The 26,023-nt window shown below is 44.5% G+C and overlaps 1 protein-coding gene across 1 annotated transcript; it reads left to right on the top strand.

Annotated features, from left to right (window-relative positions):
- The first annotated feature begins 167 nt into the window (after window positions 1-167).
- On the top strand, window positions 168-22,201 carry LOC120021501 (serine/threonine-protein kinase 26-like). Its single transcript, XM_038965286.1, has 11 exons — window positions 168-626; window positions 3,520-3,750; window positions 18,003-18,059; window positions 18,142-18,250; window positions 18,632-18,789; window positions 19,131-19,316; window positions 19,428-19,576; window positions 19,728-19,824; window positions 19,906-19,968; window positions 20,059-20,192; window positions 20,542-22,201. The coding sequence occupies exons 1-11, from the start codon at window positions 576-578 to the stop codon at window positions 20,555-20,557; spliced, it is 1,251 nt and encodes a 416-aa protein (XP_038821214.1). The 5' UTR covers window positions 168-575; the 3' UTR covers window positions 20,558-22,201.
- Window positions 22,202-26,023: the final 3,822 nt, after the last annotated feature.

Raw genomic sequence — 26,023 nt, 5'->3', positions numbered from 1 at the left:
TTTCTTCTTTTTTGTCCATATGTTTAAATATAGTCAATTGTTTTGTCCAGTAGAAAGAGAAGTTGTAGAGTTACTTTGACAACCCCAAAAAAGGTGACAGAAACAGTGACGCATGTGTCTCTCTGTACATTCAGTATTCGGCTCCACCCAACTGCTGATAACTTACTTCAGCCACATCAACGCAGGTTTGACTCTGACAAGTCGTCGACTGCTCTGTCTTCTGGAGTGCGTTTGTACTCGCTAAATCCACAGATGAATAGCCTGTCGTAACATCTAAGACATTGCTTTACAACTATTAATTATATATTTTTAACATCTAGATCGATTGTTATCATGGAACGAAATAGTCGACTGTTGTTTTGAAGTAGCTAGCTACGGCGACTTAATAGCAGCTAGCTCGCTAGCTAAGTCAAGATATTGGTAACTAGCTCCTATCTGAGGTTACGTTGTTTTTCCAAAGGAAAAAAAGGTTGCTACGTCTAACTAGCGAATAACAAAAAGAAAACTACGTTAGCTAGCTAATCTAGCTAGCTAAAACTATTATTTAATTGGTTGGCTTTCTGTTATTCCTTTGGATGCGGAAGATGGCCCAGTCACCGGGTGCGGTGCAAGTGCCTGGGATGCAGGTAAGTGGAGGCCTCCAACTTTCTCTGCAACGAAACCATTTAGCTAACTTACGGCTAGCTGTGAAGCTAGTTAGCAAACGTTAGCCAACTTTCAAGGCGTTGATAGTTAGCTAGTGTAACTTTAGAACTAACGTTACATTTTGTAACTAGCTGTCTCAGTTGTTGGATTGCTAGATCGTTTGAGGGGCATTATGAAACAAACAAATAAAAGTCAGCTTGCTACCTTTATTAGCCCTCAGGACCGCAGGTATTTAACGACAGTTCAGTGGAAGGAATGACAAATGTCTGACATTGTGTAACAGGTGAGCTAAATTACCTAACGTTAGCTTAGCTTGCGTGGACTATCTGCTTGCCTTGTTTAGTATCTAGTTAACGTTAGTTGTCTAGAGAAGAAGCACCAGAGATCTTTAGCTATATATTTTGAGGGTGGCGTTGGTCATCTTGGTAATCAAGGAAAGGTTAGTTGGCTAATTGGTAGGTGACGTTTCATAAAGGCACAGGTGTTAACCTCTGGTCGCTTGAAATTATATTTTGTGTATTCCTTGCCTTGGCAAATGTATGTCATTGTTTAGGCGGCCATAAGGTCACCGTTCTCTAGATGTGTGACTTGAAATAGGCCTAAGCCACTAGCTACAACTGCTGCTCTCCATTTACAGCCTGTAATCTGACATGGGTGAGAACCTTTCAGTGCAATAACGTTAGCGACATTATTTGGGTCCGTCTGTCATTGATGTGAACATCAGAGGGAGGATTGCTCCATGAGAAATTGTGTGTGTGGAGCTATAAGACTACAGTTGAAACTGGCGCAGCAGCATGTCAGGGTTCCATAGCCACAGGCAAAACAGTTGAAACTGGAGCAGCAACACGACCAGGTGGGACAGGGACGGCCAGGTAGTCCTGAGGCATGGCCCTAGGGCTCAGGTTCTCGGGGAGGGGGGAGCGATGGGAGAATTAGAGGGAGCATACTTAAGTTTACACAGGAGACCAGATAAGACAGGAGAAATTCACCAGATAGGACAGACTGACCCTAGACCCCCAGCACATAGACTATTGCAGCATAGATACTGGAGGCTGAGACGGGGGTCAGGGCACACTGTGGCCCTGTGACTATACCCCCGACAGGGCCTGCACTTTGCCAAAGCACAGCCCCCACACCAGCAAATTAATTCCTATCCAACTGTCTGTCTCCAGGGAGATCAGCAGCTCCCCTCACCCGTATGATTTCCTGTTGTTTTCTCATGTAGCCTGGTCATTAGGCCTACCCGGAGTCCAAAGTCTAACGCTAAATCAGGCCACAAGCCTTAATGTCTTGTGAAACTGGTATGATACTGCCAACTATGACCAGTAGCATTGGTCATGTTGAAGTGTTGTTCTGTAAGCTTGTAGAGGGTGTGGCCTGAGATGAAGTATTCCTTACCCTCTTGTCATCACCCTGGCTTCCTGTGGGTAACACCTGAGGTGGAGCTAGGCTAGTTGTCAACAGTGCAGGAAAATTGAAACGGCCCGTTAGGACTGTTTGTGCACGTGTGTATGTTAGGCTAAATGTTTAGCATGCTGCATATTCTCTCCATAATGTGCATAGGGGCCTATTCTCTTCAGCTTTTAGTTTTGAATATAAAAAAAGTTGATGCGTGAGACAAGGGGGCAGCCATGATACAGCCTCCTATCCCTGCTCTTGCCCTCTGTGAAGCCATGAGCCGGGCTCTGCTCACCCAGATACGGACACTGGTGCCATTCTAGGTAGTGCTGTCACACTGGAGCACCACACGCCCAAAGGTGTTGAAAGACAAGGAAGTCCTCTAGCCCTGCCTCTGTGCCAGGCAGTGCTATTAATAGTCAGGGCAGGGTGAGATCAAGGCTGATGCCTCTGACTTCTTCCACTCTCTATACAGATGAATAAATGCACTAAGTCTGCCTTCTGGAACTGGAACCTCATTCTTCCTGTCAGGTGAGGTAGAGGGGTCGTGATGGTGTCATGATGATATCAAAACACGTCTACTTCCCAGTGTTCTCAAGGCAGCACTCTCTCACCTATTCCCAGTGTTCTCAAGGCAGCACTCTCTCACCTATTCCCAGTGTTCTCAAGGCAGCACTCTCTCACCTATTCCCAGTGTTCTCAAGGCAGCACTCTCTCACCTATTCCCAGTGTTCTCAAGGCAGCACTCTCTCACCTATTCCCAGTGTTCTCAAGGCAGCACTCTCTCACCTATTCCCAGTGTTCTCAAGGCAGCACTCTCTCACCTATTCCCAGTGTTCTCAAGGCAGCACTCTCTCACCTATTCCCAGTGTTCTCAAGGCAGCACTCTCTCACCTATTCCCAGTGTTCTCAAGGCAGCACTCTCTCACCTATTCCCAGTGTTCTCAAGGCAGCACTCTCTCACCTATTCCCAGTGTTCTCAAGGCAGCACTCTCTCACCTATTCCCAGTGTTCTCAAGGCAGCACTCTCTCACCTATTCCCAGTGTTCTCAAGGCAGCACTCTCTCACCTATTCCCAGTGTTCTCAAGGCAGCACTCTCTCACCTATTCCCAGTGTTCTCAAGGCAGCACTCTCTCACCTATTCCCAGTGTTCTCAAGGCAGCACTCTCTCACCTATTCCCAGTGTTCTCAAGGCAGCACTCTCTCACCTATTCCCAGTGTTCTCAAGGCAGCACTCTCTCACCTATTCCCAGTGTTCTCAAGGCAGCACTCTCTCACCTATTCCCAGTGTTCTCAAGGCAGCACTCTCAGATTTATGCAGATTTATATGGATTTTCCTAATTGGGTGTTTTTTTTATAAAATAGTTGATCATCAGTTTTATGTAATGGCCTATCAATAAAATGTATTTTTTGTACCTGATCCAACAGTATAAACTAGCTACATAACTTGTATGTCCTCGTCTCTCGACCTTCAGAACAGCCGAACGGACCCTGAGGAGCTGTTCACCAAGCTGGAGCGTATTGGGAAGGGCTCCTTTGGCGAGGTGTTCAAGGGCATCGATAACCGCACCCAGAAGGTGGTGGCTATCAAGACCATAGACCTGGAGGAAGCTGAGGATGAGATGGAGGACATCCAGCAGGAGATCACCGTGCTCAGCCAGTGTGACAGCCCCTACGTCACCAAGTACTACGGCTCCTACCTCAAGGTAACACACACTGCTTACTAGGAATTGATTGACAAATACCTGAACACAAGCATTTAACAAAGCGTAGGCCCCACAGACTCTAGCATACAGCTTGCTGTTATGTTGCCTCATACTTGGAGACCTCGGCCAATATTACACTTACAGCTGGGAGTGTAAATCAGCTGCAATTCAACAGGAGGTGTTAACGTCTGTTCCTTCAAAATGATAATGGATCGGTCTGTACCATAGAAATACAGTGTCACTTATCAGAAGACCCCTCTTTTACTATTTTACCTGAATACCTGTATTTCTAGAAGAGGCATATGTGACTTACCCCTGGTTAAATACACCAGGGCCTTGAAATGTTACAATAACTCAGTGGAGGCTTTCATAAAAATATTTTTTTATATAAAACGATTCTAAATATATTGTCACCAAATAACTGATTTAAAACACACTGTTGTACAATGGTCTACAGTAGCCTCAACAGCACTCTGTAGGGTAGCGCAATGGTGTAGCCGGAGGACAGTTATTTTACATCCTCCTCTGGGTACATAGACTTCAATATAAAACCTAGGAGGCTTATGGTTCTCACACCCTTCCATAGACTTACACAGTAATTATGACAACTTCCGGAGGACGTCCTCCAACCTATCAGAGCTCTTGCAGCATGAACTGACATGTTGTCCATCCAATCAAAGGATCAGAGAATTAATCTAGTACTGAAAGCATAAGCTACACCTAGCTACTGTAGCACTGCAGTGCATAAAATGTGGTGAGTAGTAGACTCAAAGAGAGAGCGGGACAATAGTTTTTAACAAATTCCTTAAATTGAGGAGCAGCAGCAGTTTCATTTTCACACTGTGCTAGCTAATGCAGCAAATTTAGCCTACTCAACAAACAACCTGACTCAGAGGAATGATATTTGTTAGCTAGCTGGCTAATGCTATCTAACACTCCAACTTTTCCAAATCATTAAGTCCATATAAGCTTTCGGTTTTATAAATGTGTTGCCACCAGGGCCCGCTTGTGTAACTGCTTGTTGTACACTACTGCGTGATTGTACTCATAGATTAGATTGTGGGATTACTAACTTGTTACTTCTAGTAGCTATTTTGACTGACGGTGACGATGTAGGCTGTGTAGCGGTTATGGTATGAAGGTTTGGCTTATAGAGGTTTGTTCGCCTGGTCACAGACAGCTGTTGTGTTGTGCAAAGGAAAAATGTGAGAGGAGAGCAGGTAGATGTGATGATGCTGTTTGTATGACTACTAGGAAAGTGAACTGTGTGTGATTGGGTGTATTCCACTAATTCTGTTGCAAAACATTTCTTGAATGGAATGAAATGAATGTATCTACCTGAATTTGTCCAAAATAAACTTGTTTGGACTAGTGATTACATCCTAGATCTGCTAAATGCAGGCAAGAGTGTGCAAGGCGGTATTGAATGTGTCAATGTCTGTCACCTTGATTACTCCAATTTTGTGTCTCGGCCTATTTTTATAAACATTCATTTGTAGGCTAGGTTGTAGCACCCTTGTGTATAGGCAGGCCTGGCATTTAGTGATTTTTTTTGGGGGGGGGGGGGGGCAAGTGGATTTGGCCTTCTAGAGGTGCCCATCTGCTAGGTCACCAAGGCCATTAACAAAAATAGCCAATTCATTTAATTTGAAAAACAGTAGTTATTCTGTTAAGAAAAGCATATGTAAATGTCCATAAATAATTAGCCTACATGTTGAAGTGTAGGTGATAGCCTGTGTTGGCTACAGCCTGTCATGTCCAGACCGATGCTTACGTGAGGGAGGCACCAGAAAAATTTAGCCAGACTTTAAGGAGACTTTTAATTACATACAGTGCATTTGGAGAGTATTCAGATGCCTTCACTTTTTCCACATTTGTTACATTACAGCCTCTAAAATGGATGAAAAAAACCCAACCTTTATCTATCTACACACAATTCCCCATAATGACAAAGCGAAAACAGGTTTTTAGAAATTGTTGCAAATGTATAATTTTTTTATGATTTACGTATGTATTCAGACCCTTTGCTATGAGACTTGAAATTGAGCTCAGGTGCATCCTTTTTCCATTGATCATCCTTGAGATGTTTCTACAGCTTGATTGGAGTCTGCCTGTGGTAAATTCAATTGATTGGACAGGCACACACCTGTCTATATAAGGGCCCAATGTTGACCGTGCATGTCAGAGGAATAACAAAGCCATGAGGTCGAAGGAATTGTCCGTAGAGCTCCGAGACAGGATTGTGTCAAGGCACAGATCTGGGGAAGGGTACCAAAAAATGTCTGCAGCATTGAAGGTCCCCAAGAACACAGTGGCCCCCATCGTTCTTAAAAGGAAGTTTGAAACCACTAAGGCTCTTTCTAGAGCTGGCTGCCTGGCCAAACTGAGCAATCTGGGGAGAAGGGCCTTGGTCAGGAAGGTGACCAAGAACCCGATGGTCACTCCTGACAGAGCTCCAGAGTTCCTCTGTGGAGATGGGAGAGCCTTCCAGAAGGACAACCTTCTCTGCAGCACTCCACCAATCAGGCTTTTTGGTAGAGTGGCCAGACGGAAGCCACTCCTCAGTAAAAGGCACATGACAGCCTGCTTGGAGTTTGTCAAAAGACACCTAAAGACTCTCAGACCCAGAGAAACAAGAGTCTCTGGTCTGATGAAACCAAGATTGAACTGCATCAGCCTCATTGCTTTTTAACATTTTATTGTATTTTTTTCATGTACAGTGGTTGTGATAGATCCCTAATTAATACATCTCACAACTGTCCCAATATTTGTTTCCCACACAAAGGACACGCTGATCAATAGAACCTTTTTTTATGCTATGCGGGATAGTAGATTGACACAGGCTAGTGCTTTTTGCTGTTCTTTACTCATCTTGTTGGTTGACAGTCATGGGACAGTTTTTCTAACATCTTCAATATGCGTATCGGAAATCTAGAAGGACACGTGCCTTTGCTTCACTTGTCGCCTGCTTTGGCTTCACTTGTCGCCTGCTTTGGCTTCACTTGTCGCCTGCTTTGGCTTCACTTGTCGCCTGCTTTGGCTTCACTTGTCGCCTGCTTTGGCTTCACTTGTCGCCTGCTTTGGCTTCACTTGTCGCCTGCTTTGGCTTCACTTGTCGCCTGCTTTGGCTTCACTTGTCGCCTGCTTTGGCTTCACTTGTCGCCTGCTTTGGCTTCACTTGTCGCCTGCTTTGGCTTCACTTGTCGCCTGCTTTGGCTTCACTTGTCGCCTGCTTTGGCTTCACTTGTCGCCTGCTTTGGCTTCACTTGTCGCCTGCTTTGGCTTCACTTGTCGCCTGCTTTGGCTTCACTTGTCGCCTGCTTTGGCTTCACTTGTCGCCTGCTTTGGCTTCACTTGTCGCCTGCTTTGGCTTCACTTGTCGCCTGCTTCGGAGTTGCAATGCCTGTGAGAAGAACTCAATCACGTGACTGGCATTGGCTAATAAGAAGTGAGATATCTAAGAGAGCCATGAGTGGTGCTTCGGAGCACAGCGATTGGCAGCTGGGAGAAGATAATTTTAATTATTATATTCAGCCCCAGGGCATAACGGCCACTTTTTGATTTTATTTGTTGAGGGCATTACGGCGATGGCGGGAAATTTGATACTCATGTAGTACCCTAAACTTATCGATGTTACATTGAGCTGGGTGTATGGAAAATGAATGACAGTCATCCAACATACTGTAGTAGAATGCCATGCTCATCAAAAAGTAAATCGTCCTCCCTAATCTTAAACAGCACCGACCGCCACACCTGTATTTCTAGAAGAGGGAGATGTGACTCACCTCTGGGTAAATACACCAGGGCCTTGAAATGTTACAATACCTGTATTTCTAGGAGAGGAAGATGTGACTCACCCCTGTATGCTTCATTTTATAGCTAGAGGACTCTTGGAGATCTCCAGGAGTGATATGTATCTGTTGTTCAGTACTGTCTTTTTGATAGCTAGGGCCATTTATTTTAAGTGCTGCCTGTCTTCCCAGTAGCCTACTTGGTGTGTGAACTGCTGACTGCTCATGAATTGCAGATTGTTGACACGTGAATCAAGATCAAGGGGCAGAGCAATTTGTGACTTATTTTGTTAATCAGTGGCTGTATTGGAGGGGGAGTGGTTTCTTCTCCTCTACTTCAGTCTCCCCTGGTTTCTCAGCGGCAGCTGTAAGCGGCAGTCGTGTCAGTGGCGGTCTCATCTGCAAAACTAAGACCATCCTCAAAACAAAGATGGTTCTGCCGAGTAGTTTGAGGAAGGAACGCGAGGAAGGAACGCGAGGAAGGAACGCGAGGAAGGAACGCGAGGAAGGAACGCGAGGAAGGAACGCGAGGAAGGAACGCGAGGAAGGAACGCGAGGAAGGCGCCACACCACGCTCTCACTTGACTATCTTAGCTAGTTATTTTCTGATGACCTCATTTTGCTCTTTTGCAGCTTTGACAACTGTGTGTTTTCTATACCTGTTCACTCCTCTCCCTGTAGGCTTTACAGACGCTCCCCACCCCTTGACTGTAAACCTTCTAATTTAGTGTACTCCGCACAAAACCCATGTGGAATAAAGGGTCTCTGGCAGTGTTTGGAACTGCCGATCTGCGGTAAAGAACGCAGAGTTCATCTTGGCCTATGCTGCCCTTCGGTCCATTGACTTTTTTGGCCCTGATGGAGACATGGATCACCCCAGAAAACACTGCTGCTCTCTCCATCTGACTCAGTTTTATCTCACAGTCCGAGAGCATCTGGTTGTTGCGGTGGTGGTGCATGGCTACTCATTTCTCCCTCTCACCTGTCCATCTCCTCATTTGAATTCCATACTGCCACTGTAACTTGTCCACTCAAGCTTAACATTGTCATCTCACCCACCAGTTGCCCTTGAGTTACTCAAGAAGCTTGACACCTTGATGAGCTAATTTCTTGACAACGGCTCACCGCTCTTTGTACTTAGCGACTTCAACCTCCCGACGTCTGCCTTCGACTAATTTATTTTTGAACTCACCCTTTCCCAATCCCCTCCAAATCACAAGGCAGGCAATACGCTAGAGGTTGTTCGCCTACTAATCTCACTGCAACCCCCTCCAGTTATTTGATCCCTACTTTGTTTCCTTTTCTGTCTCCCTTTCCTCCAACTCTTAACCACTCAACCCCTACCCAGATGGTCATCTGCCGTCGCAATCTACTTTCTCCTCTTATGTCCTATCATCTCTCCCTTCTGCTAAATCCTAATTTCCCTCCTGTCTCCTCATTCTGCCTCTTCAACCCTACTCTCTTCCTTTTCCGAATCCTATCACTCGCACTGTCCCCTTTCCTCCCAGCCAGCTCGGCACTGTGGCAGAATGACTCATTGCAAGCTTACAGGACTGCAGGCAGCTGAGTGAAAACGGAGGGAAACAAAACTTTTTGGAAGACCTATCATCCTTTCACGCCTTTCTACCTTTTCTTCCTCTGTATCAGCTTCTGAAGGCGCTTGCTATCACTCTAAATTTCAAGCTTTGCCTCTAACCCTAGGAAATTCTGTTCCACCTCCTCCCTCCTTCTGCGGGCAACTTTGTCAACCACTTTTAAAAAGTTGATGACATCCGCTCCTCATTCACCCAGTTTGAATATTTTCTATTACCACTAAGATCTGCACTGGTCCCACTCTCACACAGAACTACTCTACACCTTGACCTCTTTCTCCCCTCGCTCTCCAGATTAATTATTGCGTCTAGTGAGGTCTGCAGCCCGACAACCTGCCCGCTCGACCCCATCCCCTCCTGCCTTCTCCAGACCATCTCAGGAGACCTTTTCCCATTCCTCATTAACTCATCCCTGACCACTGGCTGCATCCCCTCGCTCCCTTCTGGGAAACCAACTCGACACATCTGACGTCAAAAACTATAGACCTGTATTTCATTTTCTTTCCTGATTAACTCTCTCGTTATCTCTCTCAGAACGATCTTCTTGACCCTAACCAGTCAGGTTTCAAGACGGGTCATTCAACTGAGAATGCTCTTCTCTGTGCCGCGAAGGCTCTCCGCACCAAAGCTAACTCTCACTCCTCTGTTCTCATCCTCCTAGATCTAGTCGCTTCCTTTGACACCGTGAACCATCAGATCCTCGGCTCCACCCTCTCAGGGCTGGTTGTCTCAGGCACTGCACACTCTTGGATTGCATCCTACCTGGCAGGCTGCTTCTTCCATGTGATGTGGAGAGGATCTGTGTCTGCACCATGTACTCACTACTGGTGTCCACCAGGGCTCGGTTCTAGGTCATCTTCTCTCTATACACCAAGTTACTCGGTTCCATCATATCCTCACATGGTCTCTCCTATCATTGTTGTGCCGATGACAGTCAACTACCCCCCCCCCCCCCCCCCCCCCCAACTGACACGCATTGCTGCGTGCCTGGCATATATCTCCGCTTGGATGTCGGCCAACCACAAGCTTAATCTCAGCAAGACAGACTTGCTCTTGTTGTTCCTCGGCCATGAGACGCTTGCGTTCAGTCTGCATGCTCAATGCTGCACATGCAACAATGTTGGTGAAAACGATCCTGTTTTTGCTTAATATAAATCCACTAATTACACTTCCTTTGTGTTTTTTACATCTGCAAACAGCAACAAAAAAAAATATCTTAGCAAGTTGTGCCTAAATCTTGTTAGCCAGCTAACTAGCGATTAGCATTAGACGCTATATAGCTAATAAAGGTACTGAGTCAGAGCAAAAGTAATTAGCTATACAGCCTATAATACCAGTGATGGTGTAGACCTAAATCAGCAAATCAGTTTGTGCAACAGTATCTTCTAAATCAGAAGAATACGCAAAGAATGAATGTATGTAGCCAAAGATTAAAGGGTCCACTAGAAAACACTTGTCAACACTCTTCCCTGGCATTTTCATTCGTTGTCATGTCAAACAATGTATTCAAAGTGGCCACTATTATATTCTCTAACTATATAATTCGACTTATCATTCTATTTCCATGATTCCAACAGTTCACCAAAGTGTGTTGCTCTAAATCGCTAGTAAAATGGTGATTGCAACATTTGGTTAAAAATAAGGCTTAGGCCTTACCCATATCATGCAACCCTGTGTGGAAATTCTCAAATTAGTGCAAGAAATGAAAAATGCTGAATTTTTGGGGGGGTTGAATTGAACAGTATAAAACAATCAGAATTGAAATCACTTAGGATGTACAGTACCAGTCAAAAGTTTGGACACCTACTCATTCCAGGGTTTTTATTTTTTTTCTAAATTGTAGAATAATAGTGAAGACATCAAAACTATGAAATATCGCATGGAATCATGTAGTAACCAAAAAAGTGTTAAACAAATCAAAATATTTTTTATATTTGAGATTCTTCAAAGTAGCCACCCTCTGCCTTGACAGCTTTGCACACTCTTGGCATTCTCTCAACCAGCTTCAGGAGGTAGTCACCTGGAATGCATTTCAATTAACAGGTGTGCCTTAAGTTAATTTGTGGAATTTCTTTCCTTAATGCATTTGAGCCAATCAGTTGTGTTGTGACAAGGTAGTGGTGGTATACAGAAGATATCCCTATTTGGTAAAAGACCAAGTCCATTTTATGGCAAGAACAGCTCAAATAAGTAAAGAGAAATGAAAGTACATCAGTACTTTAAGATTTGAAGGTCAGTTAACCTGGAACATTTCAAGAACTTTGAACATTTCTTCAGGTGCAATCGCAAAAACCAAGCTCGATGATGAAACTGGCTCTTACGAGGACCGCCACAGTAAAGGAACACCCAGAGTTCATTAAAGTTACCAGCCTCAGAAATTGCAGCCCAAATAAATGCTTCAGAGTTCAAGTAACAGACACATCTCGACATCAACTGTTCAGAGGAGACTGTGTGAATCAGGCCTTCGTGGTCGAATTTCTGCAAATAAACCACTACTAAAGGACACCAATAAGAAGACTTGCTTGGGCCAAGAAACATGAGCAATGGACATTAGACTGGTGGAAATCTGTCCTTTTGGTCTGAGTCCAAATGTGAGATTTTTGGTTCCAACCGCTGTGTCTTTGTGAGACACGGAGTAGGTGAACGGATTATCTCTGCATGTGTGGTTCCTACTGTGAAGCATGGAGGTGTGATGGTGTGGGGGTACTTTGTTGGTGACACTGTCAGTGATTTATTTAGAATTGAAGACGCACTTAACTAGCATGGGTACCACAGCATTCTGCAGCGATACGCCATCCCATCTGGTTTGCGCTTAGCGAGACTAGCTTTTTTCCCCCAACAGGACAATGACCCAAAACACACCTTCAGGCTGTATAAGGGCTATTTGACCAAAGAGTGGTTGTGTGCTGCATCAGATGACTTGGCCTCCACAATCACCCGACCTCAACCTTATTGAGATGGTTTGGGATGAGTGAAGGAAAAGCAGCCAACAAGTGCTTGGCATTTGACGACACGCAGACAACACCATTCTGTATACTTCTTGCCCATCTTTGGACACTGTGTTAACAACCCTCCAGACGAGCTTCAATGCCATACAACTCTCCTTCCGTGGCCTCCAACTGCTCTTAAATACAAGTAAAACTAAATGCATGCTATTCAACCGATCGCTGCCTGCACCTGCCCGCCCAGCATCACTACTCTGGATGGTTCTGACTTAGAATATGTGGACAACTACAAATTCTTAGGTGGCCTGTTAGACTGTAAACTCTCCTTCCAGACTCACATTAAACATCTCCAATCCAAAGTTAAATCTAGAACTGGCTTCCTATTTCGCAACAAAGCATCCTTCACTCATGCTGCCAAACATACCTTCGTAAAACCATCCTACCAATCCTCGACTTCGGTGATGTCATTTACAAAATAGCCTCCAATACCCTACTCAATAAATTGGATGCAGTCTATCACAGTGCCATCCGTTTAGTCACCAAAGCCCCATATACTACCCACCACTGCGACCTGTACACTCTCGTTCGCTGGCCCTCGCTTCATACTCGTCGCCAAATCCACTGGCTCCAGGTCATCTACAAGACCCTGCTAGGTAAAGTCCCCCCCTTATCTCAGCTCGCTGGTCACCATAGCAGCACCCACCTGTAGCACGCGCTCCAGCAGGTATATCTCTCTGGTCACCCCCAAAACCAATTCCTCCTTTGGCCGCCTCTCCTTCCAGTTCTCTGCTGCCAATGACTGGAACGAACTACAAAAATCTCTGAAACTGGAAACACTTATCTCCCCCACTAGCTTTAAGCACCAGCTGTCAGAGCAGCTCACAGATCACTGCACCTGTACATAGCCCATCTATAATTTAGCCCAAACAACTACCTCTTCCCCTACTGTATTTATTTATTTTGCTCCTTTGCACCCCATTATTTCTATTTCTGCTTTGCACATTCTTCTACTGCAAATCTACCATTCCAGTGTTTTACTTACTATATTGTATTTACTTTGCCACCATGGCCTTTTTTTGCCTTTACCTCCCTTATCTCACCTCATTTGCTCACATTGTGTATATAGACTTATTTTTCTACTGTATTATTGACTGTATGTTTGTTTTACTCCATGTGTAACTCTGTTGTTGTATGTGTCAAACTGCTTTGCTTAATCTTGGCCAGGTCGCAATTGTAAATGAGAACTTGTTCTCAACTTGCCTACCTCGTTAAATAAAGGTAAAATAAATATGTGTGAACTCCTTCAAGACTGTTGGAAAAGCATTCCAGGTGAAGCTGGTTGAGGGAATGCAGAGTGTGCAAATCAGTCAAGGCAAAGGGTGGTTACTTTGAAGAATCTCAAAGAAAAAACAACATTTTTGTATATTTTTTGGGGGGTTACTAAATGATTCCATATGTGTTATGTAATAGTTTTGATGTCTTCACTATTATTCTACAATGTAAAAATAAAGTCCAAACTTGATTGGTACTGTTTATACGGAGACTGTTTGGTGCAAAAAATATGGGGTTAAATGCATGTCGGAAAATAAACAAATGTTTCCCGATCTTTCAGATTTAGGACAGACACTTCAGAACAAACTTCCTTTTCATAATTTTTGGGAGGGGGTTTTATCAGTTCCATGGCAGGGATTCTGTGTATCTGGGCTTCGGTAGAGGGCATTGGTGAGGTTGCCACAGGTTATTTCTATTTGCACGTTAAATAATAACATCCCCAAGCCACTAATTCCTACGATTTAATGGTGTTAAATAACACTGAATCAATCCAATTTATTTATGAATCCCTTCTTACATCAGCTGATATAAAAGTGCTGTACAGAAACCCAGCCTAAAACCCCAAACAGCAAGCAATGCATGTGTAGAAGCACGGTGGCTAGGAAAAACTCCCTAGAAAGGCCAGAACCTAGGAAGAAACCTAGAGGAACCAGGCTATGAGGGGTGGCCAGTCCTCTTGCTGTGGCGATTATAACAGAACATGGCCAAGATGTTAAAATGTTCATAGATGACCAGCAGGGTCAAATAATAATAATCATCATAGTGGTTGTCGAGGGCGCAACTGGTCAGCATCTCAGGAGTAAATGTCCGTTGGCATTTCATAGCCGATCATTCAGAGTATCTCTACCGCTCCTGCTTTCTCTAGAGAGTTGAAAACAGCAGGTCTGGGACAGGTTGCGTGTCTGGTGAACAGGTCAGGGTTCAATAGCCGCAGGCAGAACAGTTTGAAACTGGAGCAGCAGCACGACCAGGTGGACTGGGGACAGCAAGGAGTCATCAGGCCAGGTAGTCCTGAGGCATGGTCCTAGGGTTCATGTCCTCCGAGAACGAGAGAGTGTGAATTTAAGTATGCTCTCTAATTCTCTCAGGGCACCGGATAAGACAGGAGAAATACTCCAGATATAACCGACTGACACTAGCCCCCCGACACACAAATTGCATTATAAATACTGGAGGCTGAGACAGGAGGGGTTGGAGACACTGTGACCCAGTCCGACGATACCCCCGGACAGGGCCGAACAGGCAGGATATAATCCCACCCACTTTGCCAAAGCACAGCCCCTAGAGGGATCGCTTCAACCACCGACTTACTATCCTGAGACATGGCTGAGTATAGCCCACGAAGATCTCCTCCCCCACGGCACAACCCAAGGGGGGGGCGCCAACCAGGACAGGAAGATCACGTCAGTGTCTCAACCCACAAGTGACGCACCCCTCCTAGGGATGGGATGGCATGGAAGAGCACCAGTAAGCCAGTGACTCAGCACTTGTAATAGGGTTAGAGGCAAAGAATCCCAGTGGAGAGAGGGGAACCGGCCAGGCAGAGACAGCAAGGGCGGTTCGTTCCTCCAGCGCCTTTCCATTCACCTTCACACCCCTGGGCCAGACTACACTCAATCATGGGACCTACTGAAGAGATAAGTCTTCAGTAAAGACTTAAAGGTCGAGACCGAGTCTGCGTCTCTCACATGGATAGGCAGACTATTCCGTAAAAATGGAGCTCTATAGGAGAAAGCCCTGCCTCCAGCTGTTTGTTTAGAAATTCTATGGACAGTAAGGTGGCCTGCGTCTTGTGACCGTAGCGTACGTGTAGGTATGTACTGCAGGACCAAATCGGGAAGATGGGTAGGAGCAAGCCCATGTAATGCTTTGTAGGTTAGCAGTAAAACCTTGAAATCAGCCCTTGCCTTAACAGGAAGCCAGTGTAGAGAGGCTAGCACTGGAGTAATATGATCACATTTTTTGGTTCTAGTCAGGATTCTAGCAGCCGTGTTTAGCACTAACTGAAGTTTATTTAGTGCTTTATCCGGGTAGCCCGGAAAGTAGTGCATTGCAGTAGTCTGACCTAGAAGTGACAAAAGAAAGCATGGATAAATTTTTCTGCATTTTTGGACATTTCTAATTTTTTCCTATGTTACGTAGATGGAAAAAAAGCGGTCCCTGAAACAGTCATGATTTGTTCGTCAAAAGAGCGATCAGGGTCCAGAGTAACGACGAGGTCCTTAACAGTTTTATTTGAGACGACTGTACAACCATCAATATTCATTGTCAGATTCAACAGATGCTTGTTTCTTGGGACCTAGAACAAGCATCTCTGTTTTGTCTGAGTTTAAAAGTAGAAAATTTGCCGCCTTCCTCTTCCTTATGTCTGAAACACAGGCTTTAAGGGATGGCAATTTTGGGGCTTCACCATGTTTCATCGAAATATACAGCTGTGTCATCCGCATAGCAGTGATAATTAACATTGTTTCCGAATGACGTCACCAAGAGGTGAAAACAATAGTGGTCCTAAAACGGAGCCTTGAGGAACACTGACAAATCAACTGTAAATTTCGGAGGACAAACCATTCAGAGACAAACTGATATCTTTCCGACAGATAAGATCTAAAATAGGCCAGAACTTGTCCGTGTAGACCAATTTGGGTTTCCAATCTCTCCAAAAGAATGTGGTGATTAATGGTATCAAAAGCAGCACTAAGGTCTAGGAGCACGAGGACAGATGCAGAGCCTCGGTCTGACGCCATTAAAATGTAATTTACCACCTTCACAAGTGCAGTCTCAGTGCTATCATGGGGTCTAAAACCAGACTGAAACGTTTCGTATACTTTGTCTTCAGAAAGGCAGTGAGTTGCTGCGAAACAGCTTTTTCTAACATTTTTGAGAGGAATTGGGGATTCGATATAGGCCAATAGTTTTTATATTTTCTGGGTCAAGGTTTGGCTTTTTCAAGAGAGGCTTTATTACTGCCACTTTTAGTGGATAGGGAGCCGTTTGTGTTCAACATAGAAGGGCCAAGCACAGGAAGCGGCTCTTTCAGTAGTTTAGTTGGAATAGGGTCCAGTATGCAGCTTGAAGGTTTAGAGGCCAGGACTATTTTCATCAATGTGTCAAGAGATATAGTACTAAAATACCTGAGCGTCTCCCTTGATCCTAGGTCCTGGCAGAGTTGTGCAGACTCAGGACAACTGAGCTTTGGAGGAATACGCAGATTTAAAGAGGAGTCCGTAATTTGCTTTCTAATGATCTTTTCGTCAAAGAAGTACATTCATTTATCACTGCCGAAGTGAAAGCCATCCTCTCTTGGGGAATGCTGCTTTTTAGTTAGCTTTGCGACAGTATCAAAAATAAATTTTGGATTGTTCTTATTTTCCTCAATTAAGTTGGAAAAATAGGATGATCAAACAGCAGTGAGTGCTCTGATAGTACCGTGCAGTATCTTTCCAAGCTAGTCGGAAGACTTCTAGTTTGGTGAACTATTTTGTTATAGCAAAGTTGGTAGCAACATGAAAATCTGTTGCAGCTCAAGTCGACTACGAATACCGCAATGCTTTCTCTGGGCTGACTGGCTAGCTAACGTAGCTACACACAATACCATAGTTAATATCAGCATGTGAAGTAGCTAGCTAGACAAACTGCACTAGTAATTTAGGAGTCATCTCAGAGTTCAACTTGCAGTTCGTGTCTGCCCAGAGCTTCATGTCATTGGTCATTCATACAGTCATTGGTGCAGAGTATGTTGCTATGGCAACTACATCCCTTTTCCCACGTTTCCCATAGACACACAGGGCTCATTGATACATGGTACTTGGAAGGAGAAACTGAGTTGAATAATTTGGTACAATGTTTAGGTTGAGCACATCTAAACAAAATATATATTTAGTCAGGTCATAAACGGGTGGATGTGTTCTAGACAGTATGCCCATACCATCTAAGTTATTGGCTAATATGGCGATCTGGAGTGCAGGTAATTGTTTTAAATGTTATGAAATGTGATATGGGATACAACACTATGTCCAGTGACGAGAATCATATGGCTATGACACGTTCCTATACAATTTCCTGATTTTCAGACTGATCACTTAGCGGCAGGTAGCCTAGTGGTTAGAGCGTTGGACTAGTAACCGAAAGGTTGCAAGATCGAATCCCCGAGCTGACAAGGTAAAAATGTGTCATTCTGCCCCCTGAACAAGGCATTTAAACCACTGTTCCTAAGCCGTCATTGAAAATAAGAATTTGTTCTTAACTGAATTGCCTAGTTAAATAAAGGTTAAATAAATATATATAATGGGCATTTTTAGTTTACCAACTGATAGGCTTTCACCAAATTGACAGAAGTTTCCTGATTTTTATTTCTGGGGGTGGTTTATCCCTTTAAGTCATTTTATGTTTATTGAATAGAGAGGTAGAGATGGCGTGGGCTGGATTCAAACCCATACTGTAGCGGTACATTGTGTACCAGAGGCAACTGCCTAGACCTCTAGACCATCCTAAGCCACGTAAGACAGTCTGCATGGAACAACGTGTTTACAGACGTGTATCCCCTAGAAGAGGTTGATTATTAGAATGTCTAATGAGTCTCTCTCTCTGTACAGGGCAGTAAACTATGGATCATTATGGAGTACCTTGGTGGTGGCTCAGCTCTGGACCTGGTAAGAGATACAATATGTCAACATGTACAATGTATGTTGGTGGATTTGTCTACTGGGTGTGTTCACTGTGTTTTGTGTGTAGCTGCGAGCAGGGCCCTTTGATGAGTTCCAGATTGCCACCATGCTGAAGGAGATCTTGAAGGGCCTGGACTACCTCCACTCCGAGAGGAAGATCCACAGAGATATCAAAGGTGCGTGTCATCACGTCCAGCATGTAGGATATCTCGGACAGAGGAGAGCTGCAGCAGTACAGGGTTAAAGCTGCCTTGTCCGTTTTCCATATTGAAACAACAAAGACATTACTTAAAACAATGAACATGTCCCCCCCCCTCCATCAGACTTCATTGCACGATAGAACAGCAGAATGTCCACATTTTTTGACCACGATTCAGAATCGAACTGCCCAGTTTAAAAACCCATAAGATGCACCTGTGGCGACCAGTGGTGCAGTTTCACCTAATCCTGGATCTCAGCTTTAATATATCAGGTTGTCTCACCTTTTGTTCCAGTAGTGTGTTGTGTATTAATGTCAGTAATTGCTGTTGACATCATGACTGTGTGTGGTTTGGCAGCGGCCAACGTTCTTCTGTCAGAGTGTGGCGAGGTGAAACTGGCAGACTTTGGTGTGGCGGGCCAGCTGACAGACACCCAGATCAAGCGGGAGACGTTTGTGGGAACGCCCTTCTGGATGGCCCCCGAGGTCATCCAACAGTCTGCCTACGACCACAAGGTTACCAGCTTTCTGTTCTGTCTTTAGTTTCTTCCTAAATAGTGTCCTACAGATATAAATGATTCATACAGACATCGACTTGGAGACATTAACGCAGCTGTAAGCTCATAAAGGAATGATAATGCACTAAGCTAACTATTGGTTATACTATTAGGGGAAATAGATTGGGGTCATCGTGAGAGGCTGGGACTGCTTATCAAGGGGACGAGAGAAGAATGGGCTTGTGTTTAGTGGAAGACACTTAAGTTGAACTCTGTACTTTTCTACAACATAATGATGCTGCCAAATACTGCATTCTTACTCCCACATAATGACTACCTAACACCCACTCCCTCCTCCAGGCTGATATCTGGTCTCTGGGCATCACTGCCATCGAGCTGGCCAAGGGTGAGCCTCCCAACTCAGACATGCACCCCATGCGGGTCCTCTTCCTCATACCAAAGAACACCCCACCCACACTCAGTGGAGATTTCTCCAAGACCTTCAAAGATTTTATAGACTCCTGCCTCAACAAAGACCCTTCATTTGTAAGTAAAACGCCCCAGCTCCCACCCCATTTTGCGTTATTGAGTGGTATTCCATTTGGTTGTTCTTGGTAAGCCTGCCTTTAATTGTGGGCTGATTGTCCCTCTGTATAGAGGCCAACAGCTAAGGAGCTTCTGAAGCACAAGTTCATAGTGAAGAATGCCAAGAGGACGTCCTACCTCACTGAGCTGATAGACCGGTTGAAACGCTGGAAGGCCGAGGGACACAGTGATGGAGACTCCAGCTCTGATGACTCTGACTCGTGAGTAGAGAAGGCTCTAAACAATGTATCACTGACTGACAGTTGGTAAAAATGTGATCGAAGACCCTGTCTGAACTAGAGTAAAATTAAACCTGTAGATGATCCTTCCTACTGTCTGTGTGTGTGTGTGTCTCTGTCGGTATGTTTCCAGGGAGTCCAGTAACAAGGAGAACAACTCCTCCCAGCCAGGCTGGTCCTTTACTACAGTTCGCAAGAAGAAAGACCCTAAGAAGGTGTCCAATGGAACGGTGAGTTTGCCTCTGTGGGAGGATTAGGAGGAGAATGTTGTGTGTCTATAATCTTCACCTCTGCTCTCCATTTGATGACAGGACCAAGACCTCCTGAAGAAATCTACCAGCTTGACCACGCTGATTGCCCCAGTATTCACTGAGGTAGGGAAGGGTGAACTCTACATCCGCACTCTTTTTTAAGTTGTAACGATGAGTAAATCCTCTATTGTTGTCTGTTTCCACCCCTCCTAGCTGAAGCTGCAGCGCAGGGATGGAGAGATGAAGGGAGTGATGGAGGACTTGGAGAAAAGCATCCACCTGGCTGAGGACATCTGCCCCGGAGTCACAGACAAGATGGTCAACCGCATCGTCGACAAGTTCCAGAGGTGAGTTAGGGGACAGGAGGCGAGTTAGGGGACAGGAGGCGAGTTAGGGGACAGGAGGCGAGTTAGGGGACAGGAGGCGAGTTAGGGGACAGGAGGCGAGTTAGGGGACAGGAGGCGAGTTAGGGGACAGGAGGCGAGTTAGGGGACAGGAGGCGAGTTAGGGGACAGGAGGCGAGTTAGGGGACAGGAGGCGAGTTAGGGGACAGGAGGCGAGTTAGGGGACAGGAGGGGTACGGCCATTGCAGAATAGTGCCATAGACTAGGAGTGGTTGGGAGCTGTGGAGATGACATGTTATAACTTGGAGCAGGTGGCCTTCAACTGTGTTCTTCCTGTGAACTTTCCCATCAGATTGTCTGTCAGTTAGTGGCATGTGGAGGGCAGGTTTAGACGCTTGATGAGGACCACGCCTCCAGAGTGCATCATCAGCCTCTATGCCTTTTCCCATCATCCCCCATTCCTTTTCCCATCATCCCATCATCCCCCATGCCTCTCCTCTGATCAGCTCCCCCAGGACCAATGGATGCAGGGAAAGAGGGAGGACTCCTGCTGTGCACACTCACTGATCTTATAACCAAAAGGATATTTTTTAAATGTATATTTGTTGAAATATGTTTTGTTATGCTATTTTATTTAATCCCTTTAAAAGTAGGTTCAAGCTAGTGCCCAAAGCAGAGCCTGTTACTGTTATGGTAGTCAATAGTATTTTAGTTTTGTAATATTTTACATCTGAGACACACAAAAAAAACTCTAAGGTTGCAACATCAATCTTCTGCTGAGTATAAGACATAGCTACTTAAAGATATTTGAATTTATTTTTTACTGCTACTAAAAATGTTTAAGTAGCTATATTTTAGATGTTCAGTGTACTGCACTTGTTTCTGATGTCTAGCTTACCATCTTCATCATGTCACTTGTAGCATTTAGAAACCTGCTGTTTGGAGAACTGCATATCTAGTCAAACCACAGGAGTTCAGTACCTCTCTGCTGAGAGCAAGCCATGGTGTTGAGGAAAGACTCATACCAGTGAATGTCCATAGAATCAAATCTTCTGTTTGTGACAATTTGGAAAGGGGTCACTTGTTTGGGCATTGGGGAAAGATTGTATAGGAAATGGGTGGAGGACTTTGCTGCGCAAAAATGTATCACGCCCTCTCATTCCAAAAGATACAAATCATATCTATCTTATGGGATCTTAGCTCTGTAAGGGGCAATCCTATTGGTACCTTCGGAGATCTGCTTCTGAAGGAAATATGCACTGCACACACTTTGAAGGGGGTGGAGCTTTTTCTAAATATGCTTGCTAGTTATTTCCCTGTTTCAGACTAGATCTCAAGGGAGACGGGGTACTTTTCTGTCTTAAAGACAATATACTCTCCCTCTACCAAATAATACTTGACGAGTGCTCAAGTGAAATGGCAATGTCGGTATTGTGGACGTGTAATGTTTGAAACATTGGTATGAGTCCTTGAGTACTCTCTACTGGGGAGTCGTGTATCTTTGAACAAATCCCAAATAAAGACTTTATTGGGAATTTTATCAGCCAAGCTCAAATGCATACAAAAGGGTGCCATCTTTGGTGTGGTGATGACACTGCCCCTTTTGGTGGAAGTATGCCAACTTAACATCCAACAGTGCCTAAAACTTAAGAATTGTAGTGATATTCTCTATTTAAACTTAAGAATTGCAGTGATATTCTCTATTTAATTGTGGTCATGTATCATCAAATGCATTAAATGGTAATAATACATTTTGCCAGAGTGTTTCAAGTTTTTAAAAGCAATAAGGTATTTGATCATTGCATATTTTTATATTTCCTCAAATGACATGCAGATGGCAAAACTACAATTTTTGTTTTTTTTGTTTATATATTTCTGTATCTTAACTTTATAATGGAAACCGTGTTGACTTAGCTTTACAGGAAGCTGTCAAATGTATATATTGGATAGTCTGCTTCAATCGTTAAATTCATTTTGGTTTGGTCTTGAAAAATAAATATTTAAATTATGAATTTCTGTGTTTTATTGATGTAATACCCTTGTTAAAACCAAGTATTACGTTTATTTGTTATTAATTGGTTTTAGATTTAAAAGGTGATCGAATTGCTCCTGAATTGTAATGTCGTTAATGCATTTATTTTGAATAAATATTTATTTAATGTACATGTGAATAGGTTGGTTTAAGTTTTGACCAATAAGGTAGTTTGTTAACCAGGTCAACTCTCCCATTGGCCACAGCTTAACAGGATGCCTGGGAAAGAGAAGTTGAAGAAAGATGGAGAGATATCAGTGTTGGTGAAGAAAAACTATGAAAGAAGACTAAAAATAGAACAAAACCCATGTCTACTGAGTTTTGATGGGAAATACTGATTTTATTGTATAGGAGAGTATTATTTTGTTAAAGACTTCGTAGAGACTGAAGCTACCGTCTCACATCGTGGATGTATTTGACAGCTCGAAGTTAGCCTAGCATCGTGCGAGACTTGGAGAGAATTGCTTGTGGAAGATTAAAGACTTTGTTTCCATGGGATAGCTGTTGCTGCTAAGGAGTACTGTCTGCATTGATAGCTGTGGATCTTGAGGACACCTGCACGGAACTGCTTTCCTTCGCTGAGGAAATATCTACAAGTAATATAACCACAACAGTGGGGTGCTTCGGGACTTCATGTATGTCGTTTTTGTATTTTTTGTTTTATTTTTTTTAGCTCCAACGCGCGCCAACGGGTTTAAGCAAGCTTGCCAGTAATTTGGACGTGGGTTGTGAGAAATCATTCGTATTTATTTTGATGTGGTACATGTACTATGTCTGTTTACAATAAGGATTCTTATTGGAGATGTCCTTACCTAATATCCCATGCTGTTGCATCAGTGTCTTTGACATTCAACAGCTATGGTGGACAAGTCTAGTATTCACATTTGTATCTGTAGACAGTACACTTTTCCTGTGCAGCTAAGTAATTCACAAAAATAAGTCATTTTTTCTTCCACAATACTTGCAGTTTTTGGAACCAACGTCTGCAGAAACTCTCAGGAATTATTCAACAGTTTGATTCCCTAACAGACTGTCGGTGAGGTTAGACCTGTACAGGGACTATCCAAATCCTGTGCTGAGATGGTGAGAGTCAGGGAAGCAGGGCTATTTAGCTTTCATCCCAGTACTCCTCATCCTATGTGCTGCAACATGGAATTGTTGCAAATTATACCATTTGTTCATGTCAATTCTATTCCCCAAAATGTTATGTCTGACAGGGTTTCTTCAAGGCGTCCTTCAGTTTGGAGTGTCTTTCATGTCATCTTCAGATGTGACCACAAAGTTCACAGCCTGTTAGAACAACTCACAAAAACCCTTAGATTTAATGGGTCAAGACCCCCCATTGTGGCCACATGCCCCCTCCCCCCAACTGCCAATTGGATATTATGAAGAAAAACATGTTGGCTAGGGATAACAAGGGGGTTGTTCCAATTAGAGTACTGATGCTCTGATTGGCTCAATGCCTTCAGGGTCGCTTAAGTTGAAGGAGTCTTCCTCGTCCAGCTGCAGACTACCAGATGAAATACACATCTGAGCCGGAGCGCACCAGATTCCCCAGGCCTGGGCAGTAGTATGGGAACACAATGTTAGAGTTACTGAGGCGGAACTCTCCACTCCCTGTCCTGCTCCCAGCGCACATAAGGAGGTGGGCTGCTCAGCCATGGAGGACCAGGTAAAAGGGAGGTGTGATGGGTGTGCAGGCACACGTCGGGATAGGTGGGGGTAGTGACCTTAAGGGTGGAACTCTGCTGGTGGAGGGCCGGAGGACCTTCATATCAGACTGGCTCCAGGAGCACTTGGGCAGGCCTGTCTCGTTGCTGGAGTCATCACTGAAGTGGGTTGCCGTCTCTTCTCTGTCAAACTCCCTCCGACCAGCCAGAGTGGCAGCAAACAGCCCCGGAGCAATGGCCAGGCCTGGAAGCAGCGGAGGCCCGTTGTAGCGATGGTGCTGGTGCCTCAGACAGGGAGTCAACGAGGACGGGCTGGAAAAACTGGAGCAGTCGATGAAGTCGTCCAGGAGGGTGACATGGAGAGCGGGCCGGGCGGCGTAGCAGGACCGAGGGAGTGGGGCTGGAGAGTAGTCCAAGGAGAAAGAGGAGCAGTCGGACATGTAGGCCTGGGCAGAGGGGCTTGACGGGGTGCAGCTCCAGGCAGGGGTAAAGCAGGACCAGCTGCTGTGTGTTGGCTATAAGTCGTCCCCTCTGATGCCCCTCAGCCACATTGCTGCTGCGGATGAAGCTCTGTCTGGGCCGGAGTTATATTTTTTTTTTAACTAGGCATGTCAGTTAACAAATTCTTATTTACAATGACGGCCTACCAAAAGGCAAAAGGCCTCCTGCGGGGATGGGGGCTGGGATTAAAAATAAAAATGTATTAAATTAAAATATAGGACAAAACACATCACGACAAGAGAGACAACACAACACTACATAAAGAGAGACCTACGACAACAACAGCATGGCAGCAACACAACATGGTACAAACATTCTTGGGCGCAGACAACAGCACAAAGGGCCAGAAGGTAGACAACAATACATCACACAAAGCAGCCACAACTGTAAGTAGAGTGTCCATGATTTGAATCTTTGAATAAAGAGATTGAGATAAAACTGTCCAGTTTGAGTGTTTGTTGCAGCTCGTTCCAGTCGCTAGCTGCAGTGAACTGAAAAGACAAGTGACCCAGGGATGTGTGTGCTTTGGGGACCTTGAACAGAATGTGTCTGGGTGTTGTATGTGGAGGATGAGGGCTGCAATAGATATCTCAGATAGGGGGGAGTGAGGCCTTAGAGGGTTTTATAAATAAGCATCAACTAATTGGTCTTGCGACGGGTATACAGAGATGACCAGTTTACAGAAGAGTATAGAATGCAGTGATGAGCCTTTCTGGTTATAACCTTTTTCGGCAAGACAGATCTTCCAAAGGTGGGGGAGTGGCAATCTTTACCAAGGATCACCTTCAGTGCTCGGTTGTCTCCACCAAGTCTGTCCCCAATTTGATTTGCTGGTTTTAAGCATTACACTTTCAAATAGCTCTTCGTTGATTGTTGCTGGGTCATATTGTCCACCATCAGCACCGGCCTGTACCCTACCTGCCCTAAGTTCTCTCCTGGTCCCTTACACTAAGTCTGAATTTGTCCTGCTAGGTGACCTGAACTGGAACATGCTTAAACCACCTGACCAAGTCCTAAAGCAAATGGGACTCCCTAAATCTTTCTCAGATTATTACCAATCCCACAAGGTATGACTCCAAACACCCAGAAAATGCTACTCTCCTCGATGTTATCCTCACAAATAATCCTGATAGGTATCAGTCTGGTGTTTTCTGTAATGACGTTAGTGATCACTGTTTTACAGCCTGTGTTCGTAATGGCTGCTCAGTGAAACAACCTCTCCTGATTTGTCATAGACACTTGCTAAAAACCTATAATGAGCAAGCCTTCCTTCATGAACTGGTCTCTGTAAATTGGTAGACAATCAGCTTGATCCCCTCTGTCGAAGATGCTTGGACATTCTTTTTTGATATTTTCAGTGATTTGTTAAAACACGCTCCCATAAAGAAAATGAGAATTAAAAACAGGTTCAGCCCCTGGTTCAACCGTGATCTTGCAGAGTTACTCCAACTCAAGAATTCCATTTGGCGAAAGGCTCGGCACACGCATACTCAGGCTGACTGGCTCTCGTTCAGGCAAATAAGAAATAAGTGCACTCAGGCTATCCGGAAGGCCAAAGTTAGTTACTTTTAAGGAGCAGTTCTTTCTCTGTGGGTCTAACCCCAAGAAGTTCTGGAAAATGGTTAAAGACC

This window comes from Salvelinus namaycush, chromosome 26 (assembly GCF_016432855.1).
Source record: "Salvelinus namaycush isolate Seneca chromosome 26, SaNama_1.0, whole genome shotgun sequence".
In the NCBI taxonomy this organism is placed as follows: domain Eukaryota; kingdom Metazoa; phylum Chordata; class Actinopteri; order Salmoniformes; family Salmonidae; genus Salvelinus; species Salvelinus namaycush.
This window is presented reverse-complemented; position numbering and strand designations above follow the sequence as displayed.

Bases quoted from the DNA above. Each gene is read 5' to 3' on its own strand.
- LOC120021501 (XM_038965286.1), top strand. From the start codon at position 576: ATGCGGAAGATGGCCCAGTCACCGGGTGCGGTGCAAGTGCCTGGGATG. The intron at 18,251-18,631 runs GTGCGTGTCATC...GTGGTTTGGCAG, and splicing joins GATCCACAGAGATATCAAAG to CGGCCAACGTTCTTCTGTCA. The intron at 19,577-19,727 runs GTGAGTAGAGAA...GTATGTTTCCAG, and splicing joins AGCTCTGATGACTCTGACTC to GGAGTCCAGTAACAAGGAGA.